This window comes from Chionomys nivalis, chromosome 22 (genome assembly GCF_950005125.1).
Source record: "Chionomys nivalis chromosome 22, mChiNiv1.1, whole genome shotgun sequence".
In the NCBI taxonomy this organism is placed as follows: Eukaryota; Metazoa; Chordata; class Mammalia; order Rodentia; family Cricetidae; genus Chionomys; species Chionomys nivalis.
The window spans coordinates 29,163,462-29,187,633 of NC_080107.1; the positions used below are offsets into that span (position 1 = coordinate 29,163,462).

General features: G+C 46.6%; 1 protein-coding gene across 1 annotated transcript in view; it reads right to left on the reverse strand.

The window, feature by feature from the left end:
- The window catches only part of Kif5c (kinesin family member 5C), a 153,840-nt gene that overhangs the window by 49,445 nt on the left and 80,223 nt on the right, over positions 1–24,172 (reverse strand). The window contains exons 11-13 of the mRNA XM_057754671.1: positions 15,843–15,991; positions 5,405–5,577; positions 542–610 (exon numbers count right to left, since the gene is read on the reverse strand). Of these exons, the coding sequence (XP_057610654.1) occupies positions 542–610; positions 5,405–5,577; positions 15,843–15,991 (391 nt within the window). The remainder of the gene's footprint in view (positions 1–541; positions 611–5,404; positions 5,578–15,842; positions 15,992–24,172) is intronic.

A 24,172-nucleotide genomic window follows, 5' to 3' on the forward strand; every position in this document is an offset into this window, starting at 1 on the left:
ATAATAAATAAATAAATAAATAAATAAATAAATAAATAAGAAAATTAGCCAGGCACAGGAAGACAAATGTCACATTTGTTCTAGATGGACTTTAGCAGGTTAGCTTGGAAAAGGAAGTAGGGGGAAAAAAAGCAGGAAAGGGAGGTGGGTCAGGAAAGGAGAACAGGGGGCGAACGTGGTCGAAGTGCATTAGACGCGCGTGAACACTCCACAGACAAAGTATTCTGTTCCTGTGCAGCAGCTCACATGCAGAGGTGAAGCAGCCTCAATAGCAGAGTGCTGCTTTGCAGGGGCTGAGCGAGGCACCCACCCTCCCAGGGCTAAGCGGAGCACAGACTAACTACAAAGTCACACGCTTGTCTACCTACGCCCAGCCACAGTCACCCTTTAGCAGGCACTGGTAAGAGAACTACCAAGAAATCTCCGCGAGCTCTAAGGTGTTGAAAAGGTTATTTGCTAATTATATTTCTAGGACTAACAATAACAACAAAAGCTAGTAAAAAAAATTTTTCAGTAAAAAAGAATTTGTTGCATTGTTTACCTCGTCCTGATCCAGCATCTGCTGCTTCAGCTTCTCAGCCAGCTGGCTCTGCTGGTTGATTTCGTCGTCCTGCCACAGAAAAGCATGTTTAATATTTGGTTAGTTGTGTCAGTCTTGATGCCCTGGTTTCCCTTCTGGAATCAGACACCAAGAGGCCAGTCCTAAGTTCGCTCGTTAGATGGGGGGAGGCGGGGACAGCAGGAGACAATTCTGCGAGCTTGTTGATTAGTATATTTCTTTGCCCAGCTTTTTTTTTCCTGGGAAGTGTGACATCTACAAAGCAAACCCAAATTCTGTCCATCCAGAAATCAGATGTCTGGGATTTGGGGACTGAAAGGGGCTCCAGATATATCCTTCCCCAAGTACAGACGTTAACGGAATGGACTGTCAAGCGCGTCTGTGACCAGGAATGCTACCAAATGACAGGAAGGACGGGCCACTATTTGCGCACCAATGCCGTTTACTTAGCGTAGCAAAACTAGTGCTTATGTGGTGTTTTCCCTTTGGTATCAATAGACAGCCCTCTTGGTTAGCTATCAATGGTCTTCTCAGCTGAAAGACAAAACAAGCAAACAAACCTTGCCACCAACTGGGTGTGCACACAGGAATGTCTTTTTTCAAAGTAGCTACTACAGTGGGAAACACAGCAGCTCTCTTCACTGCCGCTAGGTGTCGCTACTGAGAAAGCAAGAACGCTGCAGGCCTTTCTCCCTGCCAGGAAGCCACCTCTAATGGAGAGAGGCAGCCGGGCTTGACGCCTAACCACTGAGGCAGAACGTGGCCTTTACTGCTCCGTTTTCATGATTCCAAATGAAATTTTAAGTCCAGTCTATGAAAAATGACAATGGGGCTTCAGGCTCACCTATCCTTCAGTTATGAGCAAAAATGTGCTCTTTGCTGACCTGTGTCGGGATGCGCGCATGGCAAGCAGCCAAATCCAGCTCCGTGTATTACACTGTCTGTGTGCCAGGTGCTGCTTCTGTGTTTTCCCCATTAACCTTACCCCACCCCGCACTGCCACGCTCTGGATCTCTTCCAGAGGTGAGGTAAGAGGGGTGGATGACAGGACCTGTTTTCACAGACATCCACAGCGTGTGTGGTGGTGTCTACATCAGTGCTGGCCTGTGGTTTGTGGATGGGGTAGCTGGCGCCTTCCAGAGAGCACGAGCATTCTTAGGTCCATAGTATAGGCTTGGAAAGCCCTGAGACTGTGCCTTGGTCTTTCCTACACACTGGTCTCAGTCCTCCCTGCTCAGAAAGCCCATTTGCCTGAACTTTATACGCCACCATTCCATCAATAATCATAAATAACCAATAATCATAAAATATTGATGGTGTTCCTCCCCATTCAGATTGCTGACAGAACTAGAGAAACGACAGCACAGTAAACCTGCCCAGAACGGGCACCCCTAGCTAACTCGCCATCTTGTAGGACACGTTTCTCCTCACCTCCATATACTTAGCATGGCAGTTACAAGGATCAAGTCTGTATTTCTGTTCCTCAGCACAGGAAGGGTAAACAGCTTAACATAACAGACCCAGAGAGCGTGCCCTCGGGATCCACTAACTCATCTCTCTGCTAGGACAAATAAGAGAAACCTGCCCCCGGGTGACAGAAATGAGAAGGGAAGGCCAAGGTTCAAGCTTGGCACAGCCTGAAGATGCACCTTCCTCCCTGGCAGGTGACAAGCTGAGATGTGATTTAAAAGGGGGGCAGCCCTATCCCAGAAGGATGGAAACAGGACTCCATCAGAGAGAGAATCAGCACTAGCGTCATTTCCCGATGTACATTTGCCCTTTCGGACGGCAACTTTGTTCAAGCACGCTCACACCGAGATTACAGATTTCAATGCACTTTTTGAAAATTGATTTTGTAGTGAGAATATCTTATACATGAGATAATACGGTCACCTCAGTTGTCAAAAGGTCACTGGTGACCTTTAATTCTGGAGATGTTTTTGCTACACAGTAATTAGTGCAGTACGTAATCAACTTGCCAATCCCGAATTCACTGTCTCCAATGAGAGACAGGGCCAACATCAATATTTGAATGCTATGACCTGATCCCCATCATACTGACAGTCCTTTGACGTCACCACATGATGTGGCTTCTCCATCAAGCAAAGAGAACACACGGAGGAGACTAATGAGGAATCTAATAGTTATACTATACTCTTATATACAAAGATAGCACGCATTGCTGTCCTTGAAGGGCATCCGGGAGTCCTGAGTAACAGATGAGGATAGCATACAGGCAAGCAGGGCATCTCCCTCAGGGCTCTTACCATTAAGTCACAGATCTACTAGAAAGGGCACGCTTTTCCATCAAACAGCTGGAGCTTGGGGTGTATCTGTCCTTAGACCCATGAGGAACAGCACAGAGGGTCTTGGAGAAACTGGGTTATCTTCCTCCTACCGCATCATAAAAAGATTCCCTAAAGATGACCAATTTCTTGGTGAAAGGGCTGAGGTCAAAATGAATTGAGTGTGGGGCTCGAGGTCAAGAGCTAGGAAAACCCATTCCTGCTCTGTCACCAATGGGAAAACTTAGGGAAGACACATGCAGCTACCCAGGCTAAGGCTTCACCTCCCCCCAGACACTTCCAGTCCTACCATTCGGTATCTAAGAAGACACTAAGACCCAACCTTGTATTCGCAAGACACCTAAAGGCCTAAGTCACCAGAAGCAGGGAGCTTTCTTTTAGAGTCTGAGGGAACACTTAAGGATGACAACTGAGGGGACATAATTGAGCACCTCACTCACACGATTGGCAGTGGACTACAGGCTTAATGCCCTGCAGGACATTGCCTCTGGGCTCTGTTCTCTCCCACACCTCAGCATCACAGAACCAATTCCGACCCGCCATCCAAAAACCTATAGATGCCAGAATCTGTAAGGTGGGGAAGGGATTACATCTGGTTTTCTTCACTGTTCAAAACAATAACAGTTCTTTGGAGAAATCAGGAAGTTGGCATAAAAGATTAACTTACTGTTGATCTCCTTTTGGGATCTTGAGTGTAAGACACAAGTAAAATAAAGGCGAAGAGTACACGAAGAGCATGAGGGGCAAAGTAAGTACCCAGTTCTCGTGGGTGTGGGGATTTGTGAGATGGGTTTTTGGAAGGGTAGGATTTAATCTTTGGGGATCATATTAACTCCCAGAACTACAAACAAGCGGAAGGAGCATTCTCAAGACAGCCAGTCACATTCAGCTTGCAAAGGTGATACCAGACTCTGGGCTTTACCCCAAAGACAGAGCCCTGTGAGATTAATGGTGACATCCCCAGAACAAAGCTATTACATCCAGGCCAGAGGTGTCCCCATGGCACCTGAGCCGAGCCACCAGAGAAAAGATTAAACCTGCCTGACAGCATCAGCAACCTTGATGAAATGAACTGAAGGAGCTTAGGGTATCCCAGGGGGCAATGTGCGGGGATCACATGACACGCTGATTTAGTCTCTGTGCCTCAGGGGTTCCTAACTGGACCTTTACTGGGGAAGACTGGTACATGTTGTACACGGAGACTTTCTCTTTATTCCAGCCTTTGCAGTTACTCAGTTACGTGACTACCCGAGCCCTAAAGTTTGTCCTAGGATTAAGTATCCCCAATTAGCATGATCAAACTACATCACTCAACTATCTACCTCTGAAAAGGGCTTCACAGCAGAAAGGCCATCGCCTCTAATGTGATTAGGTCCGAAGCTCAGGGCCTTAGAGCCATCTGATTAAAGTCCCACTTGAGTCCTCGGAGTCACCTGCCTTGTCCCAGGCCGGGGCTACTGTTGACTTTTCCAAGAAGAAAAGGAAAGAGGCAAGCGCACCCACGCACACTCACACGGCCCTTCTCTCCTGCAGCAATCTACACAGACAGATCGCTCTAAAGGTGAGCGCTTTTCTACCCCTAGACCACCGGCCCCCAACTTCCTGGTTCTTCTAATCACTCCTCCATGAAGGTTTCTACTCCCACAGCAATCAAACCAGAAACCGGGAATCAGGAAGCCAGACATCCACAGCGGTCTGCAGCCCCATCTCAGCTCCAGGGGGCTTGGTGCTGGATGTGCTTGCGACCCTCTGTCTGTGCCCCAGGGTGAAGGCAGTCAGTCTCCGGCTAACACATATAACAGGCATGCAGAAGCTGCCTCTGTCAGGAAGCACTGGCCCCACAAAGCCAAGGAAAAGCAGGATAAAAGTCTTATTGCCTCCGCCTTCATCCAGTATCTCTCTTTACTTTGTGTCAGTCATCTGAGTAATTCTGCATTAAGCATGTTAATAACTCGGGGGGTATTTATCTCAAAACCTGTGCTATCTAACCTATCTTGTCCCCCTTCAAGTCTGAAGGCACAAACAGAAGAGTAACTGAGGTACTTTATAGTAAGGTTTTCCAGGGTCCTATCCAAGACCCCCTCAAAGGTCCCTTGAGTGTCCACAGTTACTAACCTAAACCTGTAGTGCCCTTGGGTTCTAGTAAGAGCAAAGTCTTGCAGACACGTTACCACATGGTGAGGTCTTCAAATGAGAGCAGTCGACCCCTAGAAACTGACTTGTCCGCCCCCCCCCCCAGATGCAATAAGCACCCGGGAGAGCCAAAACTGAGACAGTGGCCACGCCTTGACCAGGACCGCTTCATTATGCACACCTTTTGCCTCCCGCCCCAGCGCCTCCCCTGTTTAGCCCTGAAGAAGGAGCTGGGGTCATGGGGCCCCGCATGCATTCTTCTCCCTGATGTGGCAACACTGATGGAATCTTCCTCTTACTTATCTCTTTGCCATTAAGAGATAACATGACTTATCTCTTTAACTGGGACTGAGTGGCGTCTTTGGGGCCCAGGGAGACAGCAGAGTTCTTGCCCTGAACCACAGACCTTATCGTCAAGCTGCCGGTACAGACTGGAGATCTCCTCGTCGTACTTCTCCTTCTCGGCGGAGATGCCGACAACGACGGGCGTGATGTTGTCTAGGATGGGTGTGTTGTCGCAGGGCTCCAGGTTCTTTTGGTCCTTGGCACTGATTTGTTCATCTTCAGGCACAGCTTCCCCTGAGGAAACACAGCAAGTGGGGTGCTGAGGACTAAAGAAATCAAGCATGCAACCCTCCAGGAAGAATTCTAAAAATAGTCACCCCAGTGACAACCGCACAGCAGACACAATAAAGAGGCCTTGTATAGAGCTGACGTCTGTTCTTTCTATTTGGGAAGAAAGGTGTAGCTAAATGGCCAATGGTGGACCAAGGATGCACAGCAGAAGTCAAACGGATCTACTGGTCACAGCGCTGGTAACAGGCCCAAGCCCAGCACTGCCTGGGAGCTCCTGCACGCATTTTCTTTTAGTGGGGAAATATGCTAGTACTTACCAGAATCATATTCTCTCTAGTCACTGATTCAAAGGGAACCAGACCTCTGAGGCATCCTAATTACCAATTAATTATGTTACTGTGTCATTAGTAGGAACAGTCAAAGCAAGGAACACAGGGCCACTGTTTAACTAGAACGCTGTGGGACCCCAGTCCTGCCAACCTGAGACTCTCAGGAGCCAGGGGGAGGAAGTCAGGGCAGCTCTAACTCAAGGACAGGACCTGCCCTGTGCAATCACTCTCTCCACCACCACGATCTCCCCCAGGAAGCCCGGATTAATTGGCTCTGCTGGAGAGTTCAAATAGAATAATTTCTTGTGATGTCAGGTAGTCCCAGGGAAGGAAAAAAAAAAAAACAAGACAGCCAATCTAGAATCCACACACTTCTCAGCCTACAGAGCAGGCTTTGCTGGGCCTTCAAAGGAAGCCCTGCTCAATTTGGCCATGCAAATGTAGGGAAAGGCACAGACCTCAAGCTGACCGAGGGCTGCCCCAACAGCAAAAGCATCAGGCACAGACAGAATGTGAGAAACAGATGCCATGAAACCACGCAGCCTGCCTTTTTCAACTGTCTCTCTGAAAAGCAAACCTCCAGCGAGCAGACTTCTCGGCCACAGGGTTTATCAGCGACTTCACACTTTCACTCCGGCCCCTGTGCTTCAGGACAGCCCAGGCCTCACTCAGCTTCTCAGTCCATATTATCCGGTCTGCAAAAAATTCCCTGCCCTGAGCCCAAAGTGGGAACAGAGACAGAAGACCTGAGATCTTCATCTGTACTTTCATGAACCCACCTGAACACTGCGCACATTATCTCCGCGTAAGCAAAACACTGCGAGGGCCTGGATTGCTGCTTGTACTCAGGCTTCCATGGAGGTAAAGCAGCGTCAATGATCTCACTTTTGTGCCAGTACCATCTAAAACATTACCGTGAAGCAGAGCCTGGATAACCCATGCTTCCCTGCATGGAAAGCTAAGCCTCCCTATCTTCCCCCTTTGACTGGACTACATACTATTCATATACTTTTCTCTGAAATTATTGACCTGAAATAAAACTGGAAGATCATGGTGGCCTTTTGGCTGAACCTGGACCAAATCAGTATCTTGCCAAGCACCAATCCCTGGCTTAAAATGTTCATCAACAACCTGAGGGTGAAGAAGGGTTTTATTCAATTAAAGAATCTATATTCTCTACAGTCTGTTAAGCCCAGGGGCTATGAGAACAGTGACATACATGAGTGGATAGCTGGCTGGACAGATGGATGGGTGAGTGGACGGATCAGGTTTCCAACCACACAGAGAAGTCAGAATGTGCCCTCAGACAGCCCAGGCAATGTGCAGCACTTATCAGAACCGTGGAAAGCCTCTTCCTCCTTTCTGAGTCTGCCCCCGTTATGGAATCTGTCCCTGACACCTGGGATTTGTCATGCCCTGACTACGGTTATATTTTGGATTTTTCAGGAATAGCTTGTAAGATTTGGGAAACACAGCAATCCAGCACACTGTGAATTTAAGCTTCCGGCTTCAACATGCTGAAGATGAGATTCTTAACTGTATGGACCCAGAAACCCGTCAACCATAACCATATCATCCACAGACTCAGTCACTGCAGGCAGAGATAAGATCCACAAACATCTGGAAGAGATGCACTCCCTATGGCCAGACAAGCAATGACATCTGGAGGCTAGGCGAACTAAGGGCTGCCCATGGGTGCTTTGTTTTGTAGGGACCCAGGATTAAGTCCTGTAACCCACAAATGACCCAATCAAACCAAAAGTCACAGATCTGATTCCCCCTAAAACTTCCTTCTCTGTCATCTACAAACGACAGCATTACTGAGACGTAGGTGACGCCCTGGTTAGAGGTCCAGCAAGATGACGATGCTGCTATGGGCCCCCTGAAAATGATCACTAGGCTCTCACGTCTCCAGAGCTAGAGCGTGGTCCTGAAGCCACACTACACATTTTCGCGGCCTGATTAATCACAGGCCCATAGCCTGCTTGGCTTCTCTCTTTGCTTTTTGTAAAGGAGAAGAGGAAACAGCCCAGTTTGCTCGCCGAATTGTTCTAAAGACAGTGGATGTCACGAGCACGAAGGGCACCACAGCCTCAAGTGCCACCCCGTTCTCCCTCTGCTCCCCGCCATGGGGGCAGCTTCAGATGCTTGGCAGTTCCCATTATTTTTTACTTTTATTCTGAATTAATTTTTCTAGTATATTCAAAATACCTGTGTGGCCAGTGCTCTTTTCAAAAACACCAGTTACGCAAGTCCATTTTTATCATTATTAAAACGGTGTTTGAAAGCCACAGCAGTCTTTCTGATTTCTCATGAGCGCTCCTCTGAATCAGCACGTCCACACCTCCCACAAACTGCATGTAAACAGCAAGCTCTCGCCAGTTCATATTCTAAAGGTCAGGCAGGCATTAGTTTTGCAGCAGTCATTCAGATGGAGCTGAACAAGGCAGCCGCACGCAGAAGCAGAGGCAGCACCGCTCCTGCCCAGAAAGGAACCAAAGGGTTTCCAAACACCGCCGCCCTTCAAAGAAGCTGGGAATGACTTCCAGAAGCGACCCTGGTAACTACGCTGTCTGGGGACTGTAAATTCCCAACACCAGGCAAGAGCCGACACCAGGGAATCTGTCTCCATGGCAATCTCACCGTGTTAATCGAGAATATTCCCTGCACTGTAGTGTACTCCACAAGATGATTACGGAATAACTGATGGAAAACAGGAGAAGCTGTGAGCCAACCCGGGAGGGATAACGCCACGCAATCAGCTAGGAAGAAAGACCACCAAGTGAAGATTAGCAGTGATTTTTATTTCCCTTCCGCTTTATTAAAAGCAGATTTCTTTTAGCCTGGCCCACGAGGCTTGTACCTGCTGTCTATAGAAGAGCTTATAACCTTGAAGAACGTCTGGTTTTCTAAGCTGAAAGGCCTCCTTTCTTTAAATAAGCATCCTGGCATTTACTATTGTCAGCTGTAATTAACTCTAAGGATGGAAAAGATTTGTGTTTACACAGGAGCGTTCACTTGGAGCATACCTATAAGGCTTGCAGAGCCTTCTAATTATAAAACGAAAACCCCCAGAGAGCATAAATAACATTTCTGCAAAAATGGAAATCCATCAGTTTCGAGGCATGAGAATGGCAGACCACCAAACCACCACCAACAACAAAATCTCATTAGGTCTATTAGTTAAAAATTCTAAAATGGGCTCATTTGGTTCCTTTTTTTTCTTTAGGAATACCACTAGACTGCCAGGAAATCATTAAAATTTCACACATGAAATAGCAACAAGCTAGTTATTCTTTTCCTAAGCTGAGTCCCTGAAGCCTCTGGAGAACACAGGGAGGTAATTGCATTTTCTCCGTCACTCCGGGGCAGGGATTTGCAGGTCACTCACAGCTTCCACCAGAAACCACTGTAGATCTGGCCAACGAGGTGTTTTGTTTTAATACCAATTAAACCGGCCTAGTGGCAAACCTGATGGTAAGCAACTTCTGTATGGGAGACGCTAAGAGGAAATCATCAAGTTGCCAGATGGGCAGGAGCAGCTGGCTACAAGACGTCATTACATAAACGTGAAGTTAAAAAAAAAAAATCATTCCTTTATGAGACTGTTTTGCATACAAATAGCATCCTTCACCCTTGTTCCTAAAAATACTGTAAGCAGCTCCTGATGTCCTTTATCCCGTCCAAAGCAATTTTCTAATGTACTGGCTAACCAGATCCTGCGGCCTCTGACATTCATGACCTTTTGAGCAGGCCACGTGGTTTGCTGAGCAGTCGGTATTCTAATCAGTTTAGCTGCGCTCTCAGAGGAAGAAAGGCGAACTAAGCAAATTAGACATCCTGACTGACGCGCTCATCCCTGTGAGCTCACACCTACACATCAAGAGTGGACCCGCATCTCCCACAGACTCGAGGCTGAAAGAGCAAATCTCAACAGGCATAGCGATCTGCTCCCGAAACTCCTGCACTCTGGCAAGCTAAGGCAGGAAGGAGGATCAAAGGTCAAAGCCAGCCTGGGCAACACAGCAAAATCCTATCTACAGAAAGTCAAACAAAAGAAAGCATTTACTAGCATGGTTTCCACAGAAGACATAAATCAAAGCCCTCTCTACTCAGTTTTTATCTTGGTATTCACCAGGAGAGGCGGCAGACATACCCGATGGCCTTTCCCCGTCAGCCTGACACCTGGACTTCTGTAGTTTTTTTTTTTTTTCTTTTTTTTGACATGGACCTCTGTAAACATTTTGGTTTAGGAGCCAACAACACAGCTTAGCAGGTAAAGGTGCCTGTTGCCAAGCCTATGCCCCGAGTTCAGTCCCCGGGACCCAGAGGGAGAGTACTAACCCCTGAAAGTTGTCCTCTGTCGTTCACAAGGGAAGAGGGAAGTGAGGCATGTACATGCACGTGTACAAACACATACACACACTAAATAGAAAACTTTTAGAGTTTTGACAATAGTGGAAAAATCAGCCATGAATTTGAGAGAGCAAGGAGGAGGAGTGCACGGGAGTCTGGAGGGAGGGGACGGAAGGTAGAAAAGCTGAAGTAAATTAATCTCAAAAATAAAATAAGTTTCAATTTTAAATTTGGGTTTGTTTTTTAGTTTGATTTTCCCCTTGTATTTTCCTTTTTCTAAGAAATTACATTTTATTCGCTTATCCATGATTTTGAAAAGAGAAAACAATAACGGAGTTGAGACTAGACAGAGACAACGCTGTACCCTCTCTCGTGACTCCTTTCGAGGCAGGGGCGGTCTGCGGCCCAGCTGGCTTTAACCTGGACTCTTCCCTCTTCCGCCCCTAGGATGCTGGGAGATGAGCTGTGATGTACGTACGAGCTCCAGGTGTGAGCACAGTGCTGGCAGTCGAGTTCATTTAAAAATTACATTTACGTATTTATGTACCGCATGTCCACACACAAACGCGCGTGCCATGGCGTCCATGTGGAGGTGGCGCACCATCCACAGAGCGGATTCTCGCCTTTCACCCCAGGGACTAAGCCACTCAAAGCCTTTCCCAGCACATTCGCCCCACTTCCATCCTGGTCCTCCAAATCTCCAAAACAATGTGGAAAATGAACCCCTGAAAAGAATGCGTCCTCCTGTCGTCACAACAGCCTCGTGTTCAGGCGCTTTTCGGATTCTGTGAGCCCTTTCTATTCTTCCCAGGCTGGCTTTCTGTGCAGGCTGGGCAGGGTCCGTCACGGCTGCTACTTACAACCGAGGACAAGAAACCGGCTTCTTGGAGAATTAAGTCATGGCAGGGAGGTGACTCTCTCTTGTTAATAGTAATAATTATTATTATCAACAATAATAATAACAACAACAACGGTGTGGCCAAGCAGAGGTGGCGCATGCCTTTAGTCCCAGCACTCAGGAGAGGCAGGTGGATATCTGAGTTCTAGGCCAGCCTGGGCCACACAGAACCAAAACGCAAAAGAAAAACCAAAAACAAACAAGAAGGTGTGGCCTCTCCTTAGGTCCCAAACATGTGCACAGAGCTAGCATCCCTCAAGAGCAATGCCAGAATGAACTTGCAGAAGATATGCTCCTCGTCACAGGTCCTTTGAGAACAAAGGCCCAACTGTGTGTGTTCAGGAGAGAACCGCACAGCAGCTTGCAATGCTGAAGGGGCTGCCATCTTAGTCACTCAGAGCACTCTGACAAAGTACCACAGGCAGGGGTCTTCTAAGCAGCAGAAACATTTCCCATAACTTAGAAGGTGGAAGTCTGAGATCATAGTGGCAACACAGCCCTACCCTCGGATGGGATTGGGGGAGCTCTTCCAGGTTTGCAGACGACATCTCTTGAAGCACAGTCTCATGGGAATCACATAAGGCACTAATCCTCAAGAAATAATCTCTTCCCATGCTGGCTGGTTTATGTCAACTTGATACAGATTCTTGTCAATTGAGAGATGGGAACCTCAATTTAGAAAATGCCCCTTATAGGCTTGGCTTCAGGCTTATTTAGTCTTAATTATTGTCTTAATTAGTAATTAGTGGGAGAGCCAAGTCTATTGTGGGTGGGGCCACCTTTGGGCTGGTGGTCCTGGGTTGTATAAGAAAGCAGGCTGAACAAGCCATGGGCAACAAGCCAGTAAGCAGCTCCCCTGCATGGCCTCGGCATCAGCCCCTGCCTCCAGGATCCTGCCCTTGCATGAGTTCCTGTCCTGACTCCTTTCAGTGATGGACCACAATACGGAAGTGTAAGCCCGATAAACCCTTCCCTCCCTGAGTAGCTTTTAGCTGTGGTGTTTCATCACAGCAGTAGAAATCGTAACCAGGACAACTCCCACAGAAACCACCTCCTAATACCACCACGGCGGGAACTGTGGCTTCAACATGTACTTTGGAAAGAACACAAACTTTCAATGCATACTGTCAATCAAACGTCGGAGGCTGAAAATTGGTCCAGGTGGAGGTAGGAGGATTCAGACCTTGGAGCAGCCTCTAGGCATGTGATAAGGCAGTTAGGATTTTATGCCTTTTCAGTGCTACTTGTCTGGGAATGCCTCTTTCTTGGGCAATGTCTTGTTTCACTTGTCATTACCAACTGGGTAAGACAGGTGTCCTTACTTATTCATTCATCTGAGGGCATCTGATTGGCAACCGATTTCCTCCCGCCTTATATTGCCCCTGCATTCTCTATGACAGCAAGTGAAGAAAGCCCCAAAGGTTTCGGGCACATCTGCACACACATACATCGCCTTCCTTACTCTCTCACAGCTGGAATAGAGCAGTGAAACTTCTGCAGTATAAGCACACCATGCAAGAAAAGAAATACCTTTCCTGGGGTAGGCACACATTGACAGTGCTTCTAGAACTTGTTAGGATCTCAGTGTGGAGATATCAATACCCAAGGAAGGCTGAAGTCAATAAAATAGCTGCCTCCTAGAAGTTTCGACACAATGCACGCGTGCCATATTTCAAAAGGAACCCGGCAATATCCTGCCACTCTGATTCGAGCTGAAAAAGCTGACATTGTCTCCACCCTAGCTTTTCCTCTATAAGTCTATCAAGCCTCAGGACTCAAGACAAAGACTAGGGCAGGACAGCACCGAAGGGCTTTCAGCCCACTCCCCCTCTGGGATGACACTTTCTCACGCATCCCATTGACTTGCGTGCAATCGCTAGTGCTTGCTTTATGTGTAGGCAGCACCGATGATGGAAGGGGCTGGACTTGGGCTAAGATTACAGCTCTCTTCTAGGACAGGCTCCAAAGATACAGAGAAACCCTGCCTCAAAAAACCAAAAATAAATAAATAAAATAAAATAAAGAATAGCTCTCACTAGATGGTTGGTGGCTCATGCCCAGCATTCAGGCAACAGAGGCAGGTGAATCTCTGTGCGTTCGAGGCCAGCCTGGTCTACATAGTGAGGTTCAAGACAGCCAGTGCTGTTACACAGAGAAACTTTGTCACACACAAAAAGGATTTCAGCTCTCCCAGAGACCAAGGGGCCATTAACCCTTGAGAGGAGAACAAACCTGGCTCTGGTTTGTTATGCATGTGGTACACTCCAACATATCACATGCTGCTCAGCTGATCAGTGACACAACACCTCACCTTCATTCAAGGACCACTCCAGTCCCCTTACTCGGCCTCACTGCGCTCTCCTATAGTAGTTCCACCTATAGTCTCCGTTAGGTGATGTTCTCTGCACTTAAAAGACCGCTGCCTCCAAAGGAAAAAAAAGTCTCTTCTACAATACAAATATTAGCAAGGTGTCTGCAGAACCTTCTCCCATTTCAGCCGGCCAGTGGTTACAAGGCCATAGGCTGTGGGGCTCTGTCAATCTCCGCTTCCTCTCTTCTCTCCACTATGACTATCGGGGCCTTGCCTCTCCCTGGGCCTTCAACCACTACCGAAAGATCAGGAAGTTCCTGAACTCCAGACGGTCAGATCTATGCCTTACTTTCCCAAAATTATGTAGCTTAAAGGTTTCTGTAGGCTTTCAACAATAAACACAGAAAATCGTACTTTTTAAAGACGTACAATGCGGGTGAAGTGGGACGACCAGTTAAAGGGATGGCATATGCCAGGGCCAAGAATGGGATACAGGACCCCAAAGAAATGTTAGGCATGCAGGAAACCAGGCAAAGGAGGCAGGGCAGATTCCACAGGGTGCCACCGGATGTGGGATGAAGGACTGGGCTGCTAGAGTTAGGCAAAAGATAAGAAATGCCCAACTCACAATGCTTCTAAGGCCAGTGGGTTAACCCTTCACCGAGGGCTTTACTAAATGGCCCAGTCATCCCACCAGGAACTGACCCAGAAAGGATTTCAGCAATACAGCAAAGCTCCCCAGAGCCTCCACCTACCTTGTTTTCTACACTTCCCACTTTTCTGCCCCTGCCAATCTGCATGAAATCGTCACCCAGCACAGGTGCTGAGTTATTCAATTATTCTAGCAGCTTTTGAAACACATGTGTAGCTAGAAACGCTTCTGGAAAGAGGAAAATCCTGTTATTTAGGCTACTGGGTCAATTTTTGATCCTCTCTTGAATTCTTGTTTGCCACGTAACTGCTTTTGAATTAATAAGCAGCCCACTGACACCGAATCCTTGCTAGCAAGACGCAGCAGCAAACACCATCACCAGCAATCGACTTCCGGCTCACTGCGCAGTTGCAAAGAGGCGAGCTGTGTCCAGGTGTGTTCAGCAGCTCCTAGGCTCCCACCCTCAGGGCACTACAGGCCGCAGGAGCTGTTGAAATATGCACACTCCAGGGAAGCAAAGGATCTGAGGAAGAAATGACTGCCAGCTCTTCCCATCCTCTGACACACGGCTCCAACCTGCCTTGCTCCCAGATTAAAACAGACCACTACCTTCTGAGCTCTGTCATAATGCTAAAGTCACCAAAATAATCTGTCTGCCCTGGGATCTGGAAGCCACTCCTAACACCTCTCCCACAATCCACCCACCCATGGCACACCAGCTCTCTGAGATATTTTCTCCTATAGAACAAACCAAAGAGACTGTTCACGAAGGGGAAGCTAGTCATGAAGCAAGCCTGTCAGAGCCCATTTTAGAACAGGGTTTCTTAAGCCTTCTCTCTTTTACTCAGAAGAACTTGACAGAGAGGCAGGTTAGAAAAGACAAGTACTTGCCTGAGGTGACTTTTAACCCCAAAGAAATAGCAAGACTGAAGCAAATCCTATTTTTTCATTTAGTCAAAGCAATCTGTTTGAGTCAAAACAAACTCTCAGACCTTGTCCCGTAAATATCAACCCAGGATCCCTGAGAATGCAGGACAGTAATGTACAGAAAGCAGAGCACTGGGAATAGGTTCAGGTCAGCTGCGGAACTGCACTCTCAAGCAAGTGTTTGATGCTCAATACAAGAACCTGAATTCCATCTCAATAATGCACATAAAAATATCAGGCATGGTAGCAAGCACTCAGAATCCCAGAGCTGGGGAGGTGTAGACATCTGGTCCATGGGGGTTCGTTCACTAGTCTAGACCTTGTCTCAAAGTACTCCTGGGTAGAACACCCATAGCTTTTCTCTAGTTTCCACATATATGTGTAAACACATGAATCTTCACACATGTTCTATACACACACACACACACCCAATACATGTATACCCTCCCAATACATATGAACCCCTCCATACACAGAGAGATTGGTTCAGGCCACCTTGCTCACACCACTGTATAGGTGTGTATAGGCTATATCATATACTATATCACACACACACACACACACACACGATATAGCCTGTATCTTGTATAGGCTGCAAGATGGAACGAGACACGGCACAGTGCCAAGGAATAATAAAACATATTAGTAAAACAAAATAATACACTTGTCATCACAGAGATGGGAAATGCTTGAATTCTACAATCACCGCCTTCCTCGGGAGGCTTCCAGGATGCAACAGTCGCAGAAAGGAAACAGTGCATGCCCCTGCCTCAGCCCCGCGCCGTTCATTCTCACCATTCCTCCACCTGTTCAGCTCCATCTCCAGATGCTGGAGGACACTCTTCAGGGCCTTGTTCTTCTCTTTCTCCTTCTCATATTTCTTCTTCCATTCTTCTGCTGTTAGCTCCAAGTTCACAGACACCGTATTCTTGATGGTCTTCGCTCTGGGGTTAAAACACAAGGAATCAGTTCTAGGAACAACCATTAGCACTTACTGATTTTGTATAATCAAGCCCCAGATTCTTTTCATATTAAAAAAGGAACTGGGATAGCAGAGACTTCCTGTGGCATCTACCTACAACCCTCAAAGCTGGGTCAATAGCACTGTTACTTCATATTTTTTTTAAAAAAATTTCTTTTTAGTATGTGTGTATGTTTCTGTGTATGCATGTCTGTAAGTGTATGTATAGGTGCACACACGCACGCACACCCTTGAGGCCAGAAGAAGGCACTGGATCCCTGGGAGCTGGCGTTATGGGTGTTTATGAGTACTAAGGCCTGAACACTGGTCCTCATGACAGAACTAAAAGCACTCTTAACTGCTGTGCCATCTCTTCAGCCTCACACTGTCACTCTTTGAGTCTCTAAAACCATCGTGTCCTTTTCTCCTTCACATTCCATCAGCCTTTCAATCCAATGGACTTCTAACCCAATTGTGTCTCAGGGTCCCATCCTGTCTAACTTCCTCTGTTTTCAGTCCTAAGGTTATATAGTCTTATCCCAGTGTTCAGCATGTTCCTTTAAGCATCGCACAGACCACTGCTGGGTTCATCTTCTAAACAGAATTCCCATTTAATTCATTAAGCATTTCTCAAACAATAGAGACACACTAAGACAGATGGACAAGGTCCCCCGTCCATAGAGCTTGGAGTTTCTTATGCCAGTGAGAAAACTGAGCAATCAGTTACTTCTCTTATTTGTCATTGGTGTTTAGAACCGAAGTGCTGGGCACATGCCAACACATGGCTATAGAGCAGGTGGGCCACATAGTGAGGGAGGCTGACTGGTGGACGCCATGGTTTCCAACTGATCCCTTCATCAAAGGCAAGGATCACCACGCTAGAGTAAAGGGCCGGTTGTTCTCAAATCATCTCATGGTTTAAAAAGAGCCAGAGGTTGGGATTTTTAATATTTGTATTTTTCAAATTCAGAATGTTTTTAGCAAAAATAATGCACGGCAAGCATGCAACACGGGCACTGTTTTTCATGATCTCCCAGGGCATGTGGCCGAGGGGGTATCATGCCCTGTGCACAGCAGCTGGACAGCTAGTGAAAGGAGAAGCTGGGAAGAAAGGACAAACACCAGCATCTGGCTCGGCTTACCTAGGTTGGCACAGAAATGGACAGGTTTAGCCACATCCTAGAAAAAGTGGGTTCCTCGTGTAGGAGTCCATTTGCTACTTACTTGTTAGGCAGGTAAAGCCCGTGTGAAAATACATGATGTTCTCTTACTTGCTATTGACATTCTCACTTTAATCTCCAAACAATTGTAGGGCTGTCATGTTTGCTGGTACGGCTGATGTGTGATCCAGGTTAATTACCATTGTCATCAAATGACATTCGGGACCTGATTTCTATTTTGGTGCAAGAAACTCAACAGTCCTCCGCAGTTCTACAGATGTCGTTCCAAAATTAATTCTGAAAGCAGACAACTAAATAGCCCGACTGTCGAAAGAGGAGTTAAACCACTTCAGTGTTGGACTCACTAAAGAATTAGGATGACTCTCATTTGCCGTAGCTTCAGGCTGCTCTCTCCGGAACTGTCTCAACTCTAATTCTTCAAGAGCAGTAATTTTATTACGTAGTTGCTGTCTGGCATTCTCACCCCGCCTTCCAGCATCCTCAGGCGGTGCTGCGGCTGTGGCTGCGGCTGGGATGCAAGCACAGGCACAGCAGTGCCTGTTCTGCGATCAACTCAAGGCACAAAGTGAAAAAGATCACTCATAGCTAAAATGCCTGCTGTCATTGAGGGATATACTTTAAGAATCCCAATTCTACTTAAGTCATAAACAGTCCCCAGATGGCCCCAATGGTACCAGAGGGGAAAAGATGGAGCCCCTGTGCTGTCCCCAGGCAGAGTTAGTCAGGGGTACATTCTTTAAGCAGATGTATCAAGGTTTTTGAAGGACAACTGATTCTGGTTTCTGAGCTGCTCAGAACATTCTTTTTCTTCTGTTTCTGGAGTAAGCAGAGTCTTGACAGTGAAGAGATGACCCACACGTCTTGCACAATATGCAGAGTTTAACAAAAGTATGGAAGGGTGCAGAGAAACACTGGGTGATGTAGCGCCATTATTAGAAGACATGAGAGAAGCCTCAAAAAGAGAACTAGAAGAGATAATTTGCTTGTGGGACCCATAACGGCCTGGGGTCTTGGGTAATCCAGCCCAAAATGAGTCTTCAGGGAAATAAATACCTGGCATTCATTCCCTCTGTCCTTTTTGATCACCTACCCATGTTTGTTTCTTACTGGCCTGACACCACCTAGCTGTGCATCACTGCCATCTGATCTATAGGAAGTGCACACACCACCCAGCTGTGCACCATGGTCATCTGATCTATGGGAAGTGCACACACCACCCAGCTGTGCACCACTGCCATCTGATCTATAGGAAGTGCACACACCACCCAGCTGTGCACCATGGTCATCTGATCTATAGGAAGTGCATACACCACCCAGCTGTGCACCACTGCCATCTGATCTATGGGAAGTGCACACACCACCCAGCTGTGCACCATGGTCATCTGATCTATGGGAAGTGCACACACCACCCAGCTGTGCACCACTGCCATCTGATCTATGGGAAGTGCACACACCACCCAGCTGTGCACCATGGTCATCTGATCTATGGGAAGTGCACACACCACCCAGCTGTGCACCATGGTCATCTGATCTATAGGAAGTGCACACACCACCCAGCTGTGCACCACTGCCATCTGATCTATGGGAAGTGCTCACAGAGCAGAACCATAGTCCTTTGATTTATGGCAATAAAACTCCAGTTCCGCATAAGAATCCTATCCCAGGTGGATCATAGGGTAAAGCAGTAAAATGTCTAAAAGGAAATACAGAGGATGTGCTCAAGACCTGTGTTAGATGAAGATTTCTTGACTACAACAAAAAAGAAAAAAAAATCAACTATCAAATTCAAAACTTCCCTCACTAAAAACCATTAAGAGAGTTAAAAGGCAAGTCATAAAATAGGAGAAGACCCTGAACTATATACAGACAACAGAGTTATCTGGAGGAACTCCTATAAACCAAGAAGGAAAAAAGAAAAAAACAGTCAAAGACTTGAATGGGCAGTTCCGGAAAGGAGTGCCAATAAACACTGCAAAGAGAATACCAGACGACATTAACCACTGGGAAATGCAATTAAAACGGCAACAAGATATCTCTCCGTGCCCAACAGAAGAGCTAATTCAGGAGAAAGAACAATGGTTTTACCTCTGGCGATCTACTATGAGTATAAATTGTTACTATAATTTTAGAAACGTGGTTTGTAAGGCCTATTAAAACCATATGCCACGCCCCATGACCCATATCTATTCTTGCCCAACAGATAACAGGGACACAGGCAGTAGATACCTGTAATGTTGATAATAACCCCTAACTGAAAGCAGCCCAAACACTTACCAACAATACAATGAATACATTCAATAAGATAATATGTAACTATACACTAAACTGCTACACCCAAACACTGGGAATGAGTTCCCCAGATACAATGATATGTAAAAGGGGCTGGATGAAAACAGTACTGTGTGGTCTTATGCACGTGAGGTTCAAAGGCCAGCAATTCCAATCCATGCAGACTGAAGTCGGAAAGGTGCCTATTGTTGTGCACATAGCACTGGCTAAGCGGGTGCAAGAGGAAGGCTTCTAAGGCAGTGGGAGGTGGTTACATATTTGTGTGCATTTGTAAGTGCTTATAAATTGTTCACATTAAGCTTATACATTTTACTATATGCATGCTATATTCAATAAAAATGAGCTACAGAAGTAAACTTACATAGAAAGTAACACACACCCCACCTAAACCTCCCTCCCTTTCCATATCACCTGTGTTTGAATGAGAGAGGAAGGTAGAGGAGGAAGGATAATTAACTCTAAGGACATTTAGAAAAGCTATATGGAAACCTATTTTAGAAGCTTCCTAAGTATATACACATATTCATATAAAGGAGTTTAATTGAAGTTGCCCTACACAAGGGCTAATGCTCTTCTCATGGGCCATAGGATGCCAAATGCAGAGCCTAGTGTCAGACATGGGCTGCCTTCCATTGAGTTACGCAGGTCGGGGTAACCCAGAGACCTCTCCAGAAACAACACAGGCTACTACCACTGACCTTGGTTGGCCACCAGAACTTGGGGATAAGACCCTTTTGCTGAAGATACCACACACTTTGGTCAAGTAGGACCAAGAAGCTTCCTTTCTGCTGGCTCCATTTTGCAGGAGAGGAAGGTCTGTCATCAGTAGCCTTCCCAGCTGTGATCACCACAATGACCAGTGCTGTGAATATGCCAGTTGGTACAAAGATGGCATGAACGATATGGGCGTAACCAACTGATGTCTGATTGAATTTGTTCTGTTCCACAGGAGAAAACATATTTTTGGCACTATGAATCTGGCCAAGAACCCATGGTTGGGGAGCACACATGTCCCAGGGGTGACCTACTGTTATCATTTTGCTAAACAGACATAGTATCAAACTGATCTCTGAACTTATATCCCTGTGCCTACACATTAAGTAGTGCTGCTCTCTTGTCTTTGTGAGAGACATTTAAAGAAACACAAAGGTTCAGTGGACAGTGGTTAACCCAGAAACTCCTAACTGGCCAAAGCGCAAAGTATGTCTATGACACTCTCTCCCACTAATGGTATATGTATATGGCCCTCACACTTAGGTTCAAGGACCATCACAGAAGAGGTGGTGGAAATATTCTAAGAGCAAGAGGTTGGGGCCAGCATGAGAGACACTGTCTTCCAGACAGGACAAGACTGCTGAGTCCATGAACTCACTGCAGCTATGGTTTCTCGCCTTCACAAGACCTGCATAAGAACAGCATCCTAGCACGGAAGAAGAGATCCACCTCGCAAGCCAGGCCCTATCATTAACTGAGGAGCTTCTGACAACTGATGGCTTCTGGGGAGTGACTGATGGTTTTTTCAAGCATGTGGCCCTGGTAGGTCTACTATACGCCACCCATGGATACATATGAGTACATACACACACATATACACACACACATATACGTGCGTGTGTGTGTGTATGCAACACAAATTGGATCCTTCAAGTTATTTAAAAAAAAAAAGAGGACACGAAGTTGGGAGGAGTTGGGGGTGAGGGGTGGATCAGAGAAGAATTAGGGGAAGTATGGAAAGTGAATAGAATCAAAATACATTGTGTGACATTCTTAAGGAATTAATCCAAATATAATTTTTAAAAGGAAAGGAAACACATCAGATACAAGCATTTCCACACGGTGGAACAAACCACAACTACTAAAAGAGAAACTGAATTTCTGTGCCAGAGGGTTTTTCTTAATAGAACAAATATTCTCCTGCCTAGGACGGCTGGAATCAATCCTGAAAGGCAAATAAAAGGTTCTCAGTGTTCCTTCTCCTAAGAGACCAGAAGTAAAGCAATGTGGGATAGCGGCAATCCCCTGTCCTTTCCCCACTCCAGCATATCTGAGCTGAGTAATCTGAAAGATCGCTGGTCCCTACCTTTTGCTCTACTGACTGTCTTTCCTCCCACGCATGCCCAGCTATGCGCCACCGCTCTAGGCTACATAGCGGGATCTTAGAGTGTGTTTATACAACTACATGGGTTATCGGGTTAAGAGCAGAAGAGCTGACCTCCCTATATGCCCCCTACAGCAATTGTGGGAGAGGGCCCTGCACCTTGACCCTGGTGGTGTGAGTGTGGGTGACCCAGATCTGAAGACCTGAAGCAGGAGAACGAGCCCCATTGCTGTAGGCTATGCTGGGTGAGGTAGCCCAGGCAGCGCTGGAGAGCTCATCTGGGTAGTGACAATGAGGGAAAGCTAGCGGGCTGACCAGCCCAGCTACCACCCAGGCCCAGAACCAAGGTTATGAGTTGGCCCACTCCAGCATCCACCTCATCTGTGAACTGTTGGAGCAGGTGAAGGAGACAAACCTACAAATCCAAAACAGCAGGATCTCCATGATCCAGGACAACAGGATGTCCAGGAGAAGTCCCGGTGAGATCAGTGGTGTAGCAGAAGCCAAAGGCCTCGGGCAGCCCAAAGACTTGTGGCAATGAACACTTGTAAGTAATGATGGATGAACTATAGAGTAAACATGTGATTCAGCGGGCCACACCACAGCTCCCACAGCAAGATTATTCTCTCTCTCTTCTTTTCTATTTTGCTATGTTTTGTTTTGTTTGTTTTTTGGGTTTGTTTTGAGGGGAAGCTTGCAAGGGCAGAGATGAGTGGAATCGGAATGCACAAGGGAAAATCCACGTATCTATTTCTAAACACAGACTATGCTGTCTGTGTAACGTTATTCGCATGCGTGTTGTCAGGGCTGACCATTTGGTGTCGGATAAACAATCATCGTGATCTCCTCAGAGAAGACTGATTCTCCCCTTCTCAGCATTCCTTAGTTGCCCGTAGTTCTTCGTGTAGAGTTGAGGCCTCCTGGCCTTGACAGACAAAGAACATAAAGTCGAATGGGTAGGAAGGTTGGAGGGGAGGGTCTAAGAGGAGTTGGGGAAGGGGAAAAATGATCAACATATATTGTATGAAAAAATTATAAAGCCAATAAATAAAAAGCAATCAAAACAAGGTAAAAACCCACAGCAGAGCCCAGGGCTGGCTGGAGCAATGACCCAGGCGAAAGCACTTCCTGCTCCTGCAGACGACCCTAGTTCGGTTCCCAGCATCTATATGATGACTCTCGGCCGTCTGTCACTCCAGTTCCAGGGGATCCAATGCCCTCTTCTGGTCCCCTTGGGCACCAGGCATGCATGCTGTACACAAACCTATCCTGGCAAATGTTCATACCCATAAAAATATAAACACTTCGCTTGTTTCAGATAGGCCCTGCATAGGTTCAGACCACACAGAGTCTAAGCACAGAGGAAAGAGGGCGTGGACGTAAAGTCCCACCCCTAACCAAGAAGCTATTTGCAACTTATGCCTGCTAGGATTGGGAAAATCGGTTTCCTCCAATGGAGTGTCCCTGGTATATCAACTTCGCTCAACAGCAGGCCCCATGCTCAGAGGTTGGCCAATGCAAAATGGTTTTGCCCTGTACATATGTCAGATCCCAAAGAAACCCAGGCTCACTCAGGACCTGTGGCTCGGCCCAGCATGTCTCATTCTGTCTCCTACCTAATTTCTTCAGCTCAAGGGCTGCCCTTCTCTTCACCTACCTTCTTTCAGTATAAACTTGCCATTTTGGCCACACACTCTTGGTCCACTTGCCCTCTCTCCTCCTCTCTTCCTCTCTTCCTCTCTCGCCATCCCCACCCACCCACAACCTCCCATCTCTTTTCTCATGGCCTGGTTCAGTCTGGACCCTTCCAGATGCCTCTGGCTAAACTCTCCCTCATATCTACAATAAACCCTCTCCTCAAACATACTCAAGAACGATCCTCATTTGCCGGGCGGTGGTGGCGCATGCCTTTAATCCCAGCACTCAGGAGGCAGAGGCAGGCGGATCTCTGTGAGTTCGAGACCAGCCTGGTCTACAGAGCTAGTTCCAGGACAGGCTCCAAAGCCACAGAGAAACCCTGTCTCAAAAAAAACAAAACAAAAACAAAACAAAACAAAACAAAAAAAAAGATCCTCATTTTCATTTACTTTAGAGACTGTCAAAAGGCTTTCTCTTCCTGGATCTTTTATTTTTTATTTATTTATTTTTTAATCCCGCTTATTTACTGCCTAGAATCACACTACGGAGCATTACATGGAGACTTAGACATGGTAAGTCAATATAGATCCTGGAGCCCATGACTTGGAACACAGTACAGAAACAGATACGTGCCTTTTCTGCTCACCTTAGCTTACAAAAGAATTTCAGTTAGTTCACAGCCACACACGAACCCACTAAGACAGCAGAAACCAAGGAAGAAGCTTAAGGCCAGTTTTATCATTTTGTCTAAAGCCTAACAGCCATACATTGCTTCAAAATAGGGTTTATTCAGAAATCCATCAGGAAGCATTGTGCCAGCATCACAGAATGTGCTTATACACATAAAATGGATTAGACATCACAAGGGTGACATAATCTCGCATGATAGGTTGTTGTTATGCAAACAGCATGGCAAGAGGAGCAAAGTGCAGCCAGATCGGATGGGGATGCTATTTCT